A 17,614-nucleotide genomic window follows, 5' to 3' on the forward strand; every position below is an offset into this window, starting at 1 on the left:
CAATACAGTGGTACCTTGAGATCAAAACAATTGTATCTCAAAACATCACTGGCTTCCTCCAACAAGCAATTAATATTTTTTTTAATTTAGTAAGGAAATTGACGCACGAAAGTAACACATTTCAGAATAGAAAACATACATAGAATGAAATGATGGTTTATTACTAAAATGGTCATGAAGACACAAACAAAGAAAACTTTCACAATTACTGAAAGTAACTCAGTAAACTACAGTAAGATTTTTTTTGCAGAGGATAAATAATATATGCCGACTATTGCTGTACTGTCTGTCTACATTTGTTGCTTCACCATTTTCAAACACTGTCTGTTGCTCAAAGTGTTATAATATCGACGCAGTACTATTTGTTAGTCCATCCGTGGCGATTTGCATCATAAGGTAGCAATAATTTTTGACAACAAATGTTGACTATCTGCCACAGTGCTGCTTGCAAACATTTAAAGTGAACAGTACAAAACACTTTTAGTGTACAGAAAACCAAATCAGCTGACATTGCACAGTTGTGTTTCTCAATACAACATGGTAAAAATAATTACAGTGTCTTGACAGATATTGCCCCCATTCTTTGATCTTGTAATTATCACCATGGAGTTGAATAATTACAGTAGCAGCAAATTACAATTAACTGATTGTGTGACTTACGGGGGAACTCCCTTGGATAAGAGTGTGCCTATGTGTCCGTGAGTGTGTGCGTGTAGATTATTCCTGTGATAGACGAGATCAGATAAATAGACCAACACATTCAAATCACAATCCATATTATTTACCTCGGTCTCAAGAAGTGCTTCTTCATCACTTGGTGTTTTCTGGTGTCACCTTCACTAGAATCCAAAATTAATCACAGTTAACTGATAGGTGGCACACACAAGATTACGTAATACATTGTGATTTAACACGACTGTGCAATGAGCAGTAAAGGGGGAAAAAGTTTTCAGATGCATTGTCACATGAAAGAGAAATCTTCAAATCACAGAAAATTTTATTTAAGATGATTAATAAGTAATTAGTAACTAGAAACACATCTACCAATGCGATGGGGTTTCCTTGTATTTACACTGATATGTTTAACATTTTAGCATGAAACTTCAGTCAAATAGAATCATTGTGAACTTTGTTGCCATTTTCACATATGAAATAAATTCAGCTGAGAATTAAGATAAGACGTGTGGGTGAGCAGCCTAGACCTTTAATCCATGCCAGTTGAAATAAAGCAGAGCCATATGGGTGGCAGTGGATCAGGAGCAGTGATCCTGAGGATGATACAACCCCAGTTGAACCTGTATGTGTGTGTCTGCGTGTGTGCGTGCGTGAAACATATTTACACTCCATCTGATGTTTATCATTGCACCATGCTTGCTGCGCCAAACTGTTCATGAGCAGAAATGCTTCTCCATTCATTGCATGGAAATGCAAGAGTTTTGTGACCTCTCCATCGGAATTACTGAAGTGCAATTTTGTATCACTGCCATTGGCTGGCAACCAGTTCGGGGTGTCCCCTGCCTACAGCCCCAAGTCAGCTGGGATCAGTTCCAGCACGCCCGCGAGCCTCGTGAGGACACGCGGTTCGGATAATGGATGGATTTTGTATCAAATCTACAAAAGACTTGAAGTATTTTTCCTGTTGCCTTCTTATTAGGAACTTCATATGATGTCTGAGAATAACACCCAACAATCAACAGCAAACTTTAATCTGATATTTTGGGGGGTTGACTTCCCCTTTACCATGGAAATGATGCTGATGGAAAATAATTTTGCTGCAATCATCTTTTTGACAATTCCCTACCCTCAAGTACATATAAATAGTACTGTAATGCATTCGGGATGAGAACTGTCTAGACTCACAAGGCTAGTTGCTATGTTGTCTCTAGTTGCTTCTTTGTTTGAAGGTTATCAATCTTTAAGACACAGGCGCAGTTCTCGTCTACGCACAGGGATGCAGAACAGCACATACACATTGAGGCCCGAACGACGCAGTCAGACAAACACACTGTTGCACAAATCCATGACCAACGCTTGGAAGTCCCAGAGAAACTGGCCCTTCTCTCATCCTTAGGATGAAAGTGGGAGGGTGGGGATAATGCATTATACATTCCCTCTTCTCTCCAACTGCTCATTATGTTACAGCCACGGCCACAGCTTCAAAACAGATCGTTCCTAATGAGACTGTAGCTTGCCGCATAACCTCATAGCCACAGGTGACACTTAGACATAATGCGAAGATACATTTTGCGATATCCCTCCACTGCGGTTATTAACACGTCAAAACAACTGATTGATCACTTTGCGTCAAAGCTTTTGAATTGAATCTCTATTTTTAGAGCATGTGAATTTACGTTCTGCCGTGTTGTGATGTGTTCTGGTTTTATTTGTCAGGGTTGCCACAGACCTACAAAACATGAGGTGGCCAAAGTGGAGGCCTGTTCTCATGGTGGTGAAATACATGCAGTGCTGCAGTTTCAAAGCCTTTGAACAGATTTAAAGAATAAATGCCTTACTTAACTCTGGAGTAAACAGATAGATTGGATAAGATGAACACTGATCTCGTTATGTTGGGTCTAGGAGAAGTCGGAATGACAGCAGGTCTAAGCTTTAGAGCTTGTTGATATCGTAACATGAGTCTTTGGTTCCTCTCATGAGACATTGTGGTTTCTCTTCCATTTATTTGGGCATACTAAAGATCGGAAATAGGATGCCACTGCGGATTGGTGTATCATAATCACAGCAATAAACATTTCCTTGCATTTATTACCTCACCACATTCACACAGCAGAAACATTTCTATCGTCTCCTCCAGAATACAAGACATGTGGAAGAACTGGAAGGAATAGAAAGAAGGGGGGGACAAAGACTGAAGTGAGCAGGAGATGTAACTGTGATATGGGGTGGAAAGATGATGACAGAAGCAGATAGAAGAGAAGGAAACTGCAGCCATTTTACACCGAGGTGTGCGTCTAACGCTGAGAGACAGAGTATGTTGTATGTGCGATGGGGCAGTGTGTACGAGAAGAGCAATAAGGCCAAGATTCTTGGAGGAGACTCACACTCACTGTCACATCAATCAGACGACATAACACACACACTCAACACAGCCTCCCTTCTCCTGCCCTCTCTTCATAGCATGGCTCGAAGAGAAGCACGGAAGCCATTTTTTTTTCTTTCCTTTCAGAGACAATTTTAATCTCGTATTAAATATCTCAAGGAACATCGTCTACATGTAGACATCGAAAGGATAAGATTAATGTCTCGCTCGTGTCGTTAGTGGGCGAAAAATATATGAGTGGGCAAAATCATGTTGAAATAGGGGCTTGTTTAAAGTTTCGTTTGTAGTGTACACAGGGAGAAGACTTTGGCAGCCCCTGACTGGACATATAACAATTGGAGGCGATCCTGATAGAAAAAACATTTGGGATATCACTGCATATGCAAAAGTATCTTTGAAGTGATGGAATCCAAAGAAGAGGCGAACATACCCTGCATTTTGTTTTTGACATGTTTGTTAGGACCCCTTTTGAATCTTGCCTACTCAAAGGATACACATGCTCACGGTTGTTCTCCATCAAGTTTCACACGAGTGAGAGTCAATCATTTTGGGGAAGCCAGCAACCGCATAAAAGCCATATTTTGATTTATCAAGTTCTGAGTGTGTGTAAATTGGATGAATCGGCCTGGTAAGTTGAGCGCCCATTGCCACAGTGCACTTAAATGAGCCATTTGGAAGGAAATGCAGGGAACACAGTTGTCCTAGGTGATGTAGAATTCTATTCAACCCTTGAATCACTCCAGTTACATTGCTAAATACAAGATAAGTCTCCAGCCCCCCCGGCATTTCAAAAATTTGGTTTTCGTCATCGTCTCTTATTTTGCTAGCGCTTTGTCCACACCACAATAATCATCATTGCTCAGTATTAGAAGTGAATTAGTTAGCCTGAATTCTAATGCCAATGTCCAAGTACTGTAAATGCCAATGCACCAAATCCTGGGAGGTTAAAATATGGAAGAGCAGATGAACAAGACCCTGGAAAGCTCTTTTAAAATGAATATTGTGACTTTCCAAGGTGTGTAAAATACACCCGTTATTACAAATTTATGATCCGTCTTCATTTTATATGCACTGGCGCACACACACATATACACACACACGCTCACAGCTCCAGGGTGTGCCCAGCATCAGCATGAGTACACTTGCTGCCTGCTCTCTTGCTCCTTGTGTCCTTATTGGTTCCTGCCAAATCTGGCCATCCAATCACATTAGGCGGAGCAAGTGTGTGCACAGACTTGCAAATAATCTGCGCTTTTACAATAACAGCACACAACCTGCACAGCCATCTATCTAGACGACGGCATTTCCCGCTTTGCTTTGTATGCTTCTTCGTCTTGGGTGGTGAATGTTGGTTAAGGGTCTCAAGGGGTCATGTTAGTTTGACGTCAACCTTAAGTTTTCCAACCCAAAATTAGTATGTGCTATCGCCTATACCTTACATAAATACGTAATTGTATACATTTTTAAGGGAATATCATAATACACAAAATGTGCCCCAGATTGCATTTGCATCTATTTCTTGTTTTCCTGAGCCAGTGGTTCCGCTGAGTGGGGGCTTCTAAAGCTGTTGTGAATTATTAAGCAGAGGTGAATTATGGGGCTGCAGTGAGCGAGAGAGGGCGAGAGAAAGAGCGAAAGAGCAAGAGAGAGATTGAGCAAGCGAGAGAGAGAGAGGTCTGGACAAAAATAGGTCAACCTAGTTGTGGCAAACCAGGCAAGTAGAAATGATTCTCTCTCTGAGGAGGCGCTCTGTGTGTGTGCGTGTGTGTGTGTTTGTGCGTCAGGGAAGGTTGCATATTTGTCAGGAGCTCTCGAGCACTTATTTAAAGCAGACAACAAAGCTCCCGCCTGTATGCCAGTCGTGTTGTATGTCAAAACATAAGAAGTACATCTCGTCCATAAAAGGAAGCTATTGTGGAAACGCAAACAATCATTATGAGTGTGACACAACACGGTGCAGTGGTAATTTGACTTGTGAGTTAAATTTGTCGTGTAACCAAGCTTGTAACTTAATGTATCCTAATAAAATGAATGGAAATCCCTGTTGTATAGAAGCCCAAAATGACATAAAATAAGATATAAGTAAGTAAACTGGCTTCATAAAAGTTATAACTAGTTTTGCGATTGTGCCTTTAAGGGGCGTTTAAAATTTAGCTTAGTTTATTATTATTATTATTTAGCTTAGTTCATGTAAGTGTCTGGGTGTGAGCTCTTTGCCTGCTCTTTGCAAGTGTTGTCATGTTGTATTATTCAATAAATTATTCTTTTTCACTCGAGCAGTGTCATATGAGATGCTTGACCAAGCAACTGCTCAAAACCTTTTAAGTTGGGGCATGCCTAAATTCGATTTTATTTTCCATGATCAAAGCTGCAACAGTCAACCAGAGGTTCTTTTTCAGTAATTTGGGAGTGTAAATCAATCAACATGAATATATTTAAAAATCTTCAATACTTCAAGTCAATTTCAAAATCCATTTTCCAATTAGAAATAATTAATAATAATAATAATAATAATAAAACTTAAAATATTGTTTCCCAAGCACTCACCATTGTGAAACTTGTGTAAACCGCACAGGCAATCGTTTCAGTAACAATTTAACATTCGTAACTGAGTTAAAGTTAGAACTAAAATAAAGTAAAACTCATTCTTTGAGTTTGTCAGATATTCCTAAAATGAATGAAGCCTTTAATCTGGCTGCCAGAAGCCAGAATAAGTCATCTTGAGCTCTGTGTTTGCTTTTTGGATAAGCTCTATGTTTACATTTTAGTGTACTCATGAAGTGATGGCTTTGAAACAGAGTTTGGACGGTTGCCGTCATACATTTTCTTTTTGCCATCACTGGCGCTCAAAGCCCAAAAAAAAGTCAAACATTTGTGGAGTTAGATGCTCACTAAACTGGTCAGTGGCATATTTTTTCCATATTTCACATTTTTATTTATTTGCTTGATTGATTTTCCATTTTACTTTTACGTCCGCCTTAGTGCAGAGGTTGCGGGTTCGATTCCGGCTTCGGCCTTCCTGCGTGGAGTTTGCATGTTCTCCCTGTGCCTGTGGGACTTTTCCTTGGGTAATCTGGTTTCTGTTTGATAGTAGGCCATGAAAATGATTAGGATGTATGTGACTGTATTTAGAAAATGACAATAGATGATCTCCGAGCCAGTCTAATTACAGCGCCCCCCCCCCCACCCCCACCCCGCCCCCGTGCCGCCTCCCAAATAAATAAAGAACAGAGATTATCGAGAGATTGTCGCAAATACATCAAACATTCCTTTGACGGTTTCCAGTGAAGACAGACTGCTAAATGCATTTCTGTATAATCAACTTGCTCTTGTGACTGTTATTTACATCATAATCCCGCAAGTGCGATATTGCAGCACAGTTGAGTGGTTCAACAAGAGTTCAGAACAAGAAGAAGCACTTACTGGTTGATCTTAGAATTTTACCCCCCCCCTCCTTTTTTTTTTTTTTTTTTAATAAACCCTTTTAATTTAAAACCCTTTAATTCTCCATGCACAATTACTGTAGCACGTTCTGGGTCAACTTTAAATATCCTTATATTAATTGTCTATACCAAATGATTAACTCCAGATCTTTTCAAGGTGTATTAAAAGCCTGACTGACATTAATGTAAAGATGTTTTGGAGGAGAGGGAACATCTATTGATCATGTAAGGTTTTGTATTTGCGTAACTAAAATGTGAATCATAACTTTTTGTATATTAAGAAAATAAATTGAAGTAAATAGTACACCAAATTGGGATGAAGTATATACATATATACTACATTTATGTACATTTGCTAGAAATTGTATTTCCTGGGATGGGGACACAAATGGCACTGGTATAATGGTCAGTATAATACCTTTTTTCTTTAACGTTTTTCTCTTATATTAATTTATATTTTGATATCAGAACAGTACTATTTCTCTTGACTTAAAGCATATTAAAAATTTATTTAGGGGTGCTCCTTTCATTTGATTCAGTAAAATTGCCTTGATATACACGAGTGCATAGAATTCCCAGCTTTAAGGAACAAAAGCCAACTTTGTAAGTTAAGGTACTTTAGTTTAGCACATCTGTCGCATCTAAACGCAAGAAAATGCACTTGTGCGTTATCTGTGAGTACGTACGTCTGCGAGGGGTGATGAGGTTTATGTGTGTGTGTAGGCAAATGTGAGCGAGCTCAAGAAGGCGGGGCGAGCGAGGAGAAGCATGACCTACATTTGGCAAAGCTCATCGTATGAGCATGAAACTGCCTAACATCACCCCAGAGCTCTTCAGCATGGTGCCACGTGATTGGCTGCTTTCAGCTCCAGCCTGACAACAGCACTGGCATCACCCAGGGGGGTGGGGGCAGGGGGTAAAGATGAGGATATGGGGCGGAGGCACATACATTTAAAAACAAATAAATTGGGGGGGAAAAGAGGACAAGGTCAGAGTGACACTCCTGTATAAACATATTTTGAATTGTTTACATTTTAGTCTCACATTGGGAAAGTGGGAAGCTGCTTCTGCAATGGAATTTTTTTTGGTCAAGGTTATCATGTGCTTAAGATCAGATACGGAATGTATCAATGATGCGCTTGTCATGTCATATGCACTTTTCTGATTTGTATACTTTTTTTATTAGCACGGTAGTATTTGGGTGGGGGCGTCTGGGAAAGAGTGACTGATGGGCATCGACTTTGGTGTAGCAAACAGTCACAAAACAGAGCCAATTTGAAGCACAACACCTCTGCAGCTGGCAAAGACACAAGTGGGCATGCACACACACACACCACACTCACGCACGCACGCACACAGTACTTTGACAATGCGCCTCCGCCTTTCTCTTTCCCAGAGATCCCCAGGCACAAGGCATTGTGGGATTCTCTCTGGCAAGGCTCTGGTTCTTCACAGCTTTAATCTTTAAGTTGTTTCCATAGAAACGATATGTTCACTCAGTAACTGTCAGATGGCTTCTAAAGCAAGACGTATGTAGGGGAATGTCCTCAGTGAACACGAGCCCTCGCCCGAGCCAATGATAAAGACAACATCTCAATCACTGTACAGACGCATTGATCCTGATTATAAATAATGCCATGAAGTATTGATCATGCACGCACTACTTCAATTATCAATTTCCTTATTCCTGGAGTCTGAATTTTTTTTCCCCCGGCATGATCCCAGCTCATTTATATGCTGTACATTTGCTGGTTTGCCGAGGACACTCGGAGCGCAGTTAGTGTTATCTAAGGTAGTCTCCACCCTATGCATCACTTTTTTTTTTTTTTGACAGTTTACAGTCAATTCCAAGGCGCAGTAATCCCTCGCTAACTTTTTAAATGATGACCTAGTGAAACAAATGAGATGAGTTTGATTAATAGCTAGAGTGCTTCAGTTGTTTGGGATGGAAAATTGAAAAGATGAACGACCCGGAAAAGTTCAAACTTTGCGAACGACGATAAATGATCAATGAAATGATGAAAAATAAAAATGCTGGGGTGGTGGTACGCATGGTGAGTAGGAGCCAAAATTATGTTAGTCATCATAATAGTTATTTTATAGCCAATAATTTATGCCATAAGAAAATAAAAAGACAACTACTCGGGGCAGTAAAAAAAAGTTTGGATTGTAAAAAAAATATATATACCTATTTGTTAATAATTATGATAACGCACAAAAAGTACACACACAATGACCAGCAGAAGGAGTCTTCCCCCAAAGACAAGCACAAGTCCCCATTTTTTCTGCCTGTGTCCGTTTCCATGGAGACACGGTTAAAAATAACACGGGCTTGTTTTGTGCCATTTCTACAACATAGCTGAGACATAAACACACACGCAAAATAATAACTTTTAGTACGCCGAATTTTTCTTCCACCATTGTCTTTTGGGGAACATAATTGACCCGAGTATTATTTGAAAAAAATCTCAAGGCACACCAGCTAACAAATATGTTAGGGAAAAAAGTATACCTAATGAAAAAATGATGATCTCATCTATATTTACTAAGTGTGAAATCTAGGCCTGATTAGTTTAATATTATTCTTTTGTATGAATGGCAACAGGTAGATACGCAAGGTCATTGAGTCTCACTACACTATGGTGTTTTGTGATAAGGCTATGCTGATAAAAAAAAAAAAAAAGTCCACATATCCAAATAGGAGTAGCTGTTGGCCAAGTAGAATAGAGCAGAAGAGATTTGAATAATTTCCCTCTCTAGTTTACATACAGCTAATACTCAACCTTTTTAGGAACACTGATGTAAAACACACATTGCTGCTTTTCTAAACAGATTTGAAGACGTGGCAATACATCTTTTAATTTTAGACATTCAATTAAGATTTCTCAGTTTTATACATTTCAATCCATACTGAAAAAAATTGTTAAAATTGCTCAATTTTATTTGGTCAAGTGGTTACATGAAAGAAAATCGTCCTGAAATGGAGACAATATATCAATAGTTACATTTTATTTCATGTAACCACTTGACAAAATAGAATTGAGCAAATTTAGCCAAAATCTGTTTTCAGTGCAGCGGTTTATTTTCTACCCTTTACAATTGTTACAGGATAATGAGAACTGATTGCATAACAATTGTATGCGAGTTTCGTGGAAGAGAGGCAACCAATCATTTGTTGCACTTAAAAAACAAACCATACGAACAAACACGTACTATTTAGTGACTTATCAGTCCTATTTATTTTGATGTTAATCCGCAATGAGTGAAATATATTTTGCCACTAGGGGGCAGTATAAGAACTTTCAGAAGCAATACCAGGATAATTCCCCAAACATCTAACCTGCATTTATTTACGCCGGTTTGCCAAATCGCTCTGATGTAACAGTGATTAAAAAAAAAAAAAAAAGGCTTATGCCGGACATTGTGACTCAGCCCTGCTAACCAATACAGGCAGGCCATTAAACATGAATTTAAATGAGCGTTTCAATCGCACACATTTGTTATGCCAAAAATGAATTGCAGGTTGGGGGCAGGCGGTGGGGTGTAGAGGGCCATGAGACAATAGTGCAGGTGTGCAGCACAAAAAACAAGACGGGTAAGGAGACTTACATTATGAATATGGATGCAGAGAAGTACAAAGGCGCAACAGGGCTGCAATGAAAATTAAAAAAAAAAAAATCATGAGACTGAAATTGAAATTTAACAAGATAGTATTTTATGAGGTAAAATTGTTTAATCAAACAAGACACAATTGACTACTTTAGAAATCTGTGTAAATGGCTTAAATGATTAATTTAGTCTTTTGTCCTGCAGTAGTTGCAGTTTGTGACGTGTCAGTCGTGTCATGTGACTGGTTAGTGTCACGTGATATGTGTCTCAGGTGTGAATGGGGAATATGTGTCAAATGTGGCATTATTGCTCAATGAAGTCACTGAACATATCGCCATTAATGTCCAAGTTGCTGCTGGCAACAAAAGTGACAATTAGCCAGTTTCCACCCTCATGTGTTAAAAATGTCAGGTATGATTAGGCAGCAGACTGTCTTTCTGTCGAATTTTGTTATTCAATTTAAAAAAAAAACGTGCTTACTATGTCTTTGGTTATCTCAGCAAGACATGGTTGAAATCGCAAAGTTCCTCAAGACAACTGCCAAGTTGCCAATGCTACAAAATGTACATCCAAAATCAGTGGCAGCCAGAGCTCCAGATTACAACAGATTACACGGACCTTTCTCCTTCTATGTTTGTGAAAGATATCGCTTCTTTTTCACACCATTGATTTCCAATTGCCTTGTGTTTGAATGACTACTGGATTCTGCACGTGCATACTTTGTCGGTCACTTACTGCACAGAAGAAGCATGTGATACTCTTTCGCAGTCGCATGTGGTGGATTAATGCGTTAATGCTTGGTAGTTGACTGCACCGACTCAAACTCATGCACCCCACCCCTCCACGTATTACTGCATCATGAGGAGATTACGGTCATGGACAGGCCATGCCCAGGCGGGACCCTACCATCACACTAATATTATGTGGGGGTGGGACGCATTTTGAATCAAAGCTTTTGTGATATAATATTACTCCTTTAAAGTGCAAAATAATTCCAACTGAAACAACAAAAACAACTTTCACTTTTTGACTGAACTAAGCAAGCAAAGACATTTTCAATCAAATGATGGGCCATCTGATGAGGAGAGGGGAAAGAGGGGACAGACAGCAGGTCGGCAGTTAGTTGGGTTGCAGGGAGAGTAGTGTGACTGCAGATGTTGCTTGTCTAAATGTTTCGCTTTGCACAGAAATATTTAGAGCTGAGTTTGCGAGTGATTTAAGAGCTGCAGAGAAAGGGATGAGTGACAAATAAAGAAGGGAAACGGGGAGCTGCTAATTATGGCTTTGGCTTGTCTCGGGATTGGCTGTGCCTCTGTGCCATCTAAAGGTAGGGATTCAATAACTTGTTTCATAATGTGAATTTAATCTGTTTCCCAGAATGGGTGAATATGGCATCATGGAGTGTTCTGTGGACAGAATGTAAAACAAAAAATCTACTAGTTGTATGGTCCGCGTCTTCCTTAGTAATTCGATTTTACATTTAGAAGTCGGTAACTCGTTATTTGGTTTTAGTTTTGATTTAGAAACACCAAAATTGAAATACAGATTGATTTTCCTCATTTGTTGTCTGAAAAGAGGAAGTAAAAGACTAATAAAAGTTTGATTTTTAATGTTTATCTTTTAAACGAAAACATATAGCACGAGACATGAAAAAAAAAATAACGGCTCATAGATTCCTGAAAGTTGCCACTGACAGCATTTCTCATAATGACCAGGAGATGGCGACAGCGTGGAATTCAAACTAGACACACTTGGAGAAAATTATTGTAAAATAAGGAAAGGGATAAAACAAGTTTTTTTGTGCTATTCATGTGTGTAATTAGCAGTTGTGGAATTTAGAATGTTGATGGTTCGTCATTACAGTACACATTTTTGTCCTCAAACGCCACATTGTCGCCATCTGCTGGTCAGTACGACAAATGCTGCCAGTGATAACTTCCGGAGAAAAAAAGCAGCTCTTTCATCTTTAACTGCTAACAAGTGAATTGAGACACAAGTGAATAAGGAACAGACTGAATAAAGAACAAAGACAAGATTGCGTAACAAAGAACATACGTACAAACACGCACCCAACTGCATGACCTTCTTTTATTTGTGTCTCGTGCTATATTATTTTTGTTTTAGAAATAAAAGCTTAAAATCAAACTATTCTTAGTCTTTTACTAACTCTTTCCTGACAATAAATGAGAAAAACTGCATTTAAATGTTTATATTTCTATCTTAAAACTAAGCTCAAATAAGTTGTTTCCATATTTAGTAACTGCTTCTAAACGTAAAATCGAATGAACAAAAAAGACACGGACCATATTGAAATTAAATGTAGTTATTTTACCATAACTGTCCGGGTCAAAAAAATAAAAGCAGCAAAACTACAATAAAAGTCATTCTTTCACTCTGAAATGTTATCCAAAGCAAGCCAAAAAAAAAAAATTGAAATCTCATTCTTTCGTATGACTATTGCAAAAGTTGTGCGCACTGAAGCTGTTGGAGGTCATATTTGATTCATATTTGTGGATTGCAGATTAACCAAATAGTAAGATAGTAAATAGAATAGTAGTAATGAAATAGTAAAATAGTCCTGAGAACAGAGCAGGGCTCCAAGTGGTCATCAGAAGCAACAAGCAGCATTGAGATTGCTATTCAGCTTTTGTTTTCCTGTAACAAACTGACCAACTAATTCTTCCAGAAATGTTGTGATCACAACAGCAGTCTGACAAGGTTTTGCACTTAGTGCTTCTTGACCCACATACAAACTAATACGGCCTCACTTAATGACTTCTATTTGCCAACATCTTAACTTGTCTCAGTCCAGTTCAGTTTGGACTATTGAGTTTCTATTCATGCATTATTTATTTGAATCTTAATCTTGTATTATGCCTGTGTTTTTATATTTGATTACTGATTACAATTTATTACGTACTCTACATGTACTACATGTTAGTGTTCCTCTCTGAACTGGTTCAACAAAACTCAATGCAAGCTGCTATTTATATGCCGATGACTCACGGGTCTATTTCTTGTCAGACAACAGCGCAACTCGTCGAAACGCAATCCCGTTTTACAGATGTTGAAAATTAGCGTAATGAAGATCAGAATCCAGATATCAGGCAACATTTTATGCTAAGGATTGAAAACGAGTTATTAAAATCGACCAACAACGTATTCATCATTTGTGACATGAGGCAGAGTAATTGTGGGCATGTGTAATTGCATGTGATGCAGGGTATGCCAACTCCAGCTCCAATTTAATCATCACAGATGGCCCCTGATGATCCTATAATGCAGTCGTGTGCGCCTCTAGACAAAATGTTACACGTGCGCTGAGGTGAAATCAATGTTGGCTGCTGTAGTTTCACATCAACCTGACTGACTTGCTGCACGCACGCGCACACACACACACGCACACACCCACACGCACGCACACACACACACTTTCAGAAATGAAATGGTACAAAATTGGATGCCTTTTGAGCGCTTTGATGTTTAAATGGCACAAAACCAAAACGACTACTTGGCATTTGAAGCAGACTTGAGGACTCGGACCATATGAATCTTTAACATGTGTGCCCATATTTATAAGCAAAAACATGCTGTGAAGACTTTCCATAAAGTCTGCTCACAACCCAGGTTAAACCTTTTTCCTCCCTGATATCCATAGATCTTAGAACAGTCGAGATGTTTGACTTTGATTACTACTTTCCCATTAGTCAGGGCTGGGGTGCCATCCTGTGGCATCTTAAAGAATTACAGAAAGAGCACAGAAATATATTGAGACTATCAATAGATGAGTTTTTGAGTGAATCACTGAGGATAGGATTAGAATAACTACTCCCACACCACTCAAGTTTTTCCGTCAATGACTTGGCATGAAGATCCAGAACAAAATCTTTACAAAAGCAGTATCATGTCATTCACGTCTTCCTCTTTCCCTCATTTTTCAGCTGTATCAAACTTGGATATAGAGAGCAAGTTGTCAGTTCACTATCAGGCTCCATGGCACCAACAACACAACGTATTCCATCCACGCACCCGACCACCATGTCTGGAGGAATTGCACAAGAACTCTCAGTTCAGCCTCCGTGCCCTGCGCAGAGGTGACAATTATCCTGACCTGAAATTCAGTAATGTTCATTTGGACGGACATTTTCATGCGTGCGTGCTTACAATTTTCAGACGAAAAACAGAACGAGCCACCCACGAGTCGGGAGAAGAACAAGGTGACTATCTCTGTCTCAACAGCGCCCCCTATACCCACCTTCCCCTCACCGCATTCCATCAGACGGCAACAGAGAAGTCGGCTGGCACGAGCGGTAAGGCACTGCAAAGACCATGCAGGGAAGGGGCAGGACATTTTTCACGCTGTAAGCTTGTTCGCTTACTGTTCTATCAAGGTTAGGGTTATTTAGTTGTTGTTTTTTTTAAATGGGGGTTCACTGTTGATGATGAGCATACGGGTACCAAAGACTTTAAGACAAGGCCTGTAAATGTGGAGATGATTAGACAGAAGGGTAAGGAGACACACAAGAAAGGAAACAGGAATGATGACATGAGCTCATATTTTATATACTATATATACTTTTTTTCTGCCTATAATCAAACTGACCCAAAATGTTATTGTGGTGTTGCCATGCAGCAAGAAAGAGAAGAGCGAGAGCGAGAGTTAGACTATCAACCTAGTAAGGTAAAAAAAAAAAAAAAAAAATAAGTTCATTCATGTGTTTACACCATCCCATCATGTACTGTAAAAAGTGTCATTCCATTTCAGATTCAGTTCCATTGTTTTTTGTTTGCTTTGTGCTTACTGAATAATCTTTTGAGTCACACTAAAAACTTCCACTGTTTTGCTTCTTTTAGGAGAGGACAGTGAGAGAAACAGAAATCCAAACCATTCAAAGAAAAGTAAGAATGAGAAGCCAGACGATTCGTCCATGCAAAGATATTCAAAGCATATCGCATCTTTTGATGTAGCGAGCTTCTGCACATGATATTAACTGTTTTTATTGTGTAGGAGAGACCGGGGAGAGAAGCGGATATTCAGACGATACAAAGAAAGGTAAGGAAGATTCTATAAAAAAAAAAATGCACTTCAAACACTTAAGCAATGAGGCATGGTTATTCTCTGAAGGATAGAATAAAAGAATCTAAACAAGAATTTCGGTAATAATAAGGACGATAGTTATATAAGAAAGTAGGACACACAAGGACCTTGTATTGTGATTCAGGAAAATGTTTTATACAGTTGTTTCTATTGCGATGAAACTCATGAATTCATCTCTTTATATTTATTATTTTTCATTACATTTTTTGTCTTTTCTTTTCTTACATTATTCATTTATAGTTTGAGTGCTTTTACTCACTTCATCCAATTGAGGGATGCATCTTCATTCCGTGGAATAGAAAGGTATTGGACCTGTGTTGTGTGTTCAACTTCAGTGTATCCCATTTGTTCTGCGATTACATTTTTGTTGGATTCATTCATTTTAGTAGAAACATTCCAGAATTGGAGGATCCACAACTGGACCCCATTCAATTTCAAATAATCCACGCAGAAACATGCACAATTTGCGTAAATTATAGTTATCTTGAGACAAATGGTCAACTGCTTAATCAGTGGCGGAGCTGGAGGGGGCCCGTGGGGCCACTGCCTCCCCCCCCTCTCTCCCTGAAATATGCTTGGATCCCCCAGGTCCCAGATCAGATATTTGACTTAACTTTTGGGTATTTTTCACACCCTGTTTTTTTTAATAAATTTCCATCTATTCCCCAATGGGAACATATATTGAATCTTTATAATGAAATTTTGGGGGGTTGTTAAAAATTTTTGTTTTGTTCTGTGGAACCCCCAAAAAATCGTTTGTCTGCCAGTGTACTTAATATTCAAATAACAAATAGTTCTTGCGCAAACCACTAGATGGTTATATTTTTCTAAATATGTAACTGGACTTTTGTCCTATTTTAATGCTGCTTGTTGCGGTTGACTTTTACTTGAAGGCTACCTCAACGGGCGAGGGCGACGAGGATGAAGTGTTAACAGGTCACAAAACAAAGACCTCAGCACACGCTGTCCCCTCCACCCAGGACAAAGAGACCAAATGGTCGAAGGAAAATGTGTCCCACTCCGATCAGAAGACAACTTCGGATGATACTCGTGCAGTCTCTTCCTGTATCATCCCCATCAATGTAACAGGTAAAATACAAGAGTCAAATTTGACCTGTTTTTATATTTAACAACAATAAAAACAAGTACCCTATGTCATTCTTTTATCCTGAAATTTGATGACTCGTCTTACAGTGACCCATTTATTCATTCATTTTCTGGATCGCATGTCCTCAAAATGAAAATATTTAATAATGACATTCTTTTTTTTTTCCCCAGGAGTTGGATTTGATAGAGAGGCTAGTGCACGGTGCTCCCTTGTGCATTCCCAGTCAGTTCTTCAGAGAAGAAGGAAATTGAGGAGGAGGAAGACCATCACTGGAATACCCAAACGAGTACAACAGGACATGGGTATGTTTGTTATTTATCACTGCGTTGTTTGCTTGAATATTATTGATAGGTCAAATTTGGGGCTAGGGTGGGGGCATATTTCTGTTTGCCAATGCGTCCGCTGCATGTGCCACATGCTCAGATCTGCGCACAAGTCTTGCTTACTGTAATTTGGTGACGAGCTAATTCAGATTCAGCGTTGTTCACTTCTGCACTCATGTGGCATACCCAGCAGTAGATGGCAGCATTTTCTTATTTGCATGAGACAAAACTCCACTCCCATCACATAGTATCTCATTGAATATATATGTTGGTAAAGTAAAACCTTTTTATTATCGTACTTGGCACTGGTCGTACCAGGAGTTAAAACACAGGTGTCAAACCCAAGGCCCGGGGGCCAGATCCATCCTGCTACATCATTTTATGTGGCCTGCAAAGGCAAATCATGTGTGTCAACTCAATGTTACTTGTTAAAATACTAAAACTAAATTGTCTTCCCTTTTAATAACCATGAGATATTGCAACAATTTCTATTAAAACCTCACTTTCAAAATAATTTTGAAAATTGTTGATTTTTTATCTTGAATTCTGTTGTTTGTATGTGATAATGAGTATTATTATTTGTATTATGTCTTATATAGTATTATATATTAGTAGTAATCTTAACTACGATGTGGCCTGCAACAAAGATGAGTGTGACACCCCTGAGTTAAAAGAACCGTACACCATAGTAGAACTACCAAAAAGCATTTTCGAATATTGCGTTCCTCCAGCTAAATCGGGTTATCAATATGTGAGCAGGATCCTTTTCTGAAATAATTTTACATTTGTTTTAAAATGATTAATAATCTATAAACCTACCAATGCATAATCTTAAATGTGCCACAGACGCAGTAAATGTTGCTACATTTTCTCTGAAAAGCTTTGTCAAATATATAGGACACCAAAACATCTGAGCTATCTCCTGGTCCACCTTTGCTTTTTGTATGTATTTATTTTTTCATATGCATGCAGTCT

At 38.9% G+C, this 17,614-nt stretch overlaps 2 protein-coding genes across 12 annotated transcripts in view; one reads left to right on the top strand and one right to left on the bottom strand.

The window, feature by feature from the left end:
• Positions 1 to 10,986, bottom strand: part of ace2 (angiotensin converting enzyme 2) — a 31,242-nt gene extending 20,256 nt beyond the window's left edge. For 3 of the 7 annotated variants that reach the window (XM_088371036.1, XM_088371031.1, XM_088371032.1), the window contains exons 1-3: positions 10,846 to 10,986; positions 10,111 to 10,152; positions 786 to 839 (exon numbers count right to left, since the gene is read on the bottom strand). The gene's annotated coding sequence lies outside the window, so the exon portion shown is untranslated. The remainder of the gene's footprint in view (positions 1 to 785; positions 840 to 10,110; positions 10,153 to 10,845) is intronic. The other 4 variants (XM_088371037.1, XM_088371034.1, XM_088371033.1 and 1 more) reach the window with 2 other exon arrangements.
• nhsb (Nance-Horan syndrome b (congenital cataracts and dental anomalies)) overlaps positions 1 to 17,614 on the top strand; it is a 36,944-nt gene that overhangs the window by 10,355 nt on the left and 8,975 nt on the right. The window contains exons 1-9 of one of the 5 annotated variants that reach the window (XM_088371030.1): positions 11,078 to 11,437; positions 14,052 to 14,204; positions 14,284 to 14,420; positions 14,744 to 14,791; positions 14,965 to 15,009; positions 15,119 to 15,163; positions 15,449 to 15,511; positions 16,102 to 16,297; positions 16,487 to 16,618. In XM_088371030.1, coding sequence (XP_088227156.1) covers positions 11,389 to 11,437; positions 14,052 to 14,204; positions 14,284 to 14,420; positions 14,744 to 14,791; positions 14,965 to 15,009; positions 15,119 to 15,163; positions 15,449 to 15,511; positions 16,102 to 16,297; positions 16,487 to 16,618 — 868 coding nt within the window. In that variant the 5' untranslated portion in view covers positions 11,078 to 11,388. Of the gene's footprint in view, positions 1 to 11,077; positions 11,438 to 14,051; positions 14,205 to 14,283; positions 14,421 to 14,743; positions 14,792 to 14,964; positions 15,010 to 15,118; positions 15,164 to 15,448; positions 15,512 to 16,101; positions 16,298 to 16,486; positions 16,619 to 17,614 lie in introns of those variants that run through there. The other 4 variants (XM_088371025.1, XM_088371027.1, XM_088371026.1 and 1 more) reach the window with 4 other exon arrangements.

The sequence above is a fragment of the Syngnathus floridae genome, chromosome 3, assembly GCF_059516105.1.
Source record: "Syngnathus floridae isolate MCC-2025c chromosome 3, RoL_Sflo_1.0, whole genome shotgun sequence".
NCBI classification, from domain to species: domain Eukaryota; kingdom Metazoa; phylum Chordata; class Actinopteri; order Syngnathiformes; family Syngnathidae; genus Syngnathus; species Syngnathus floridae.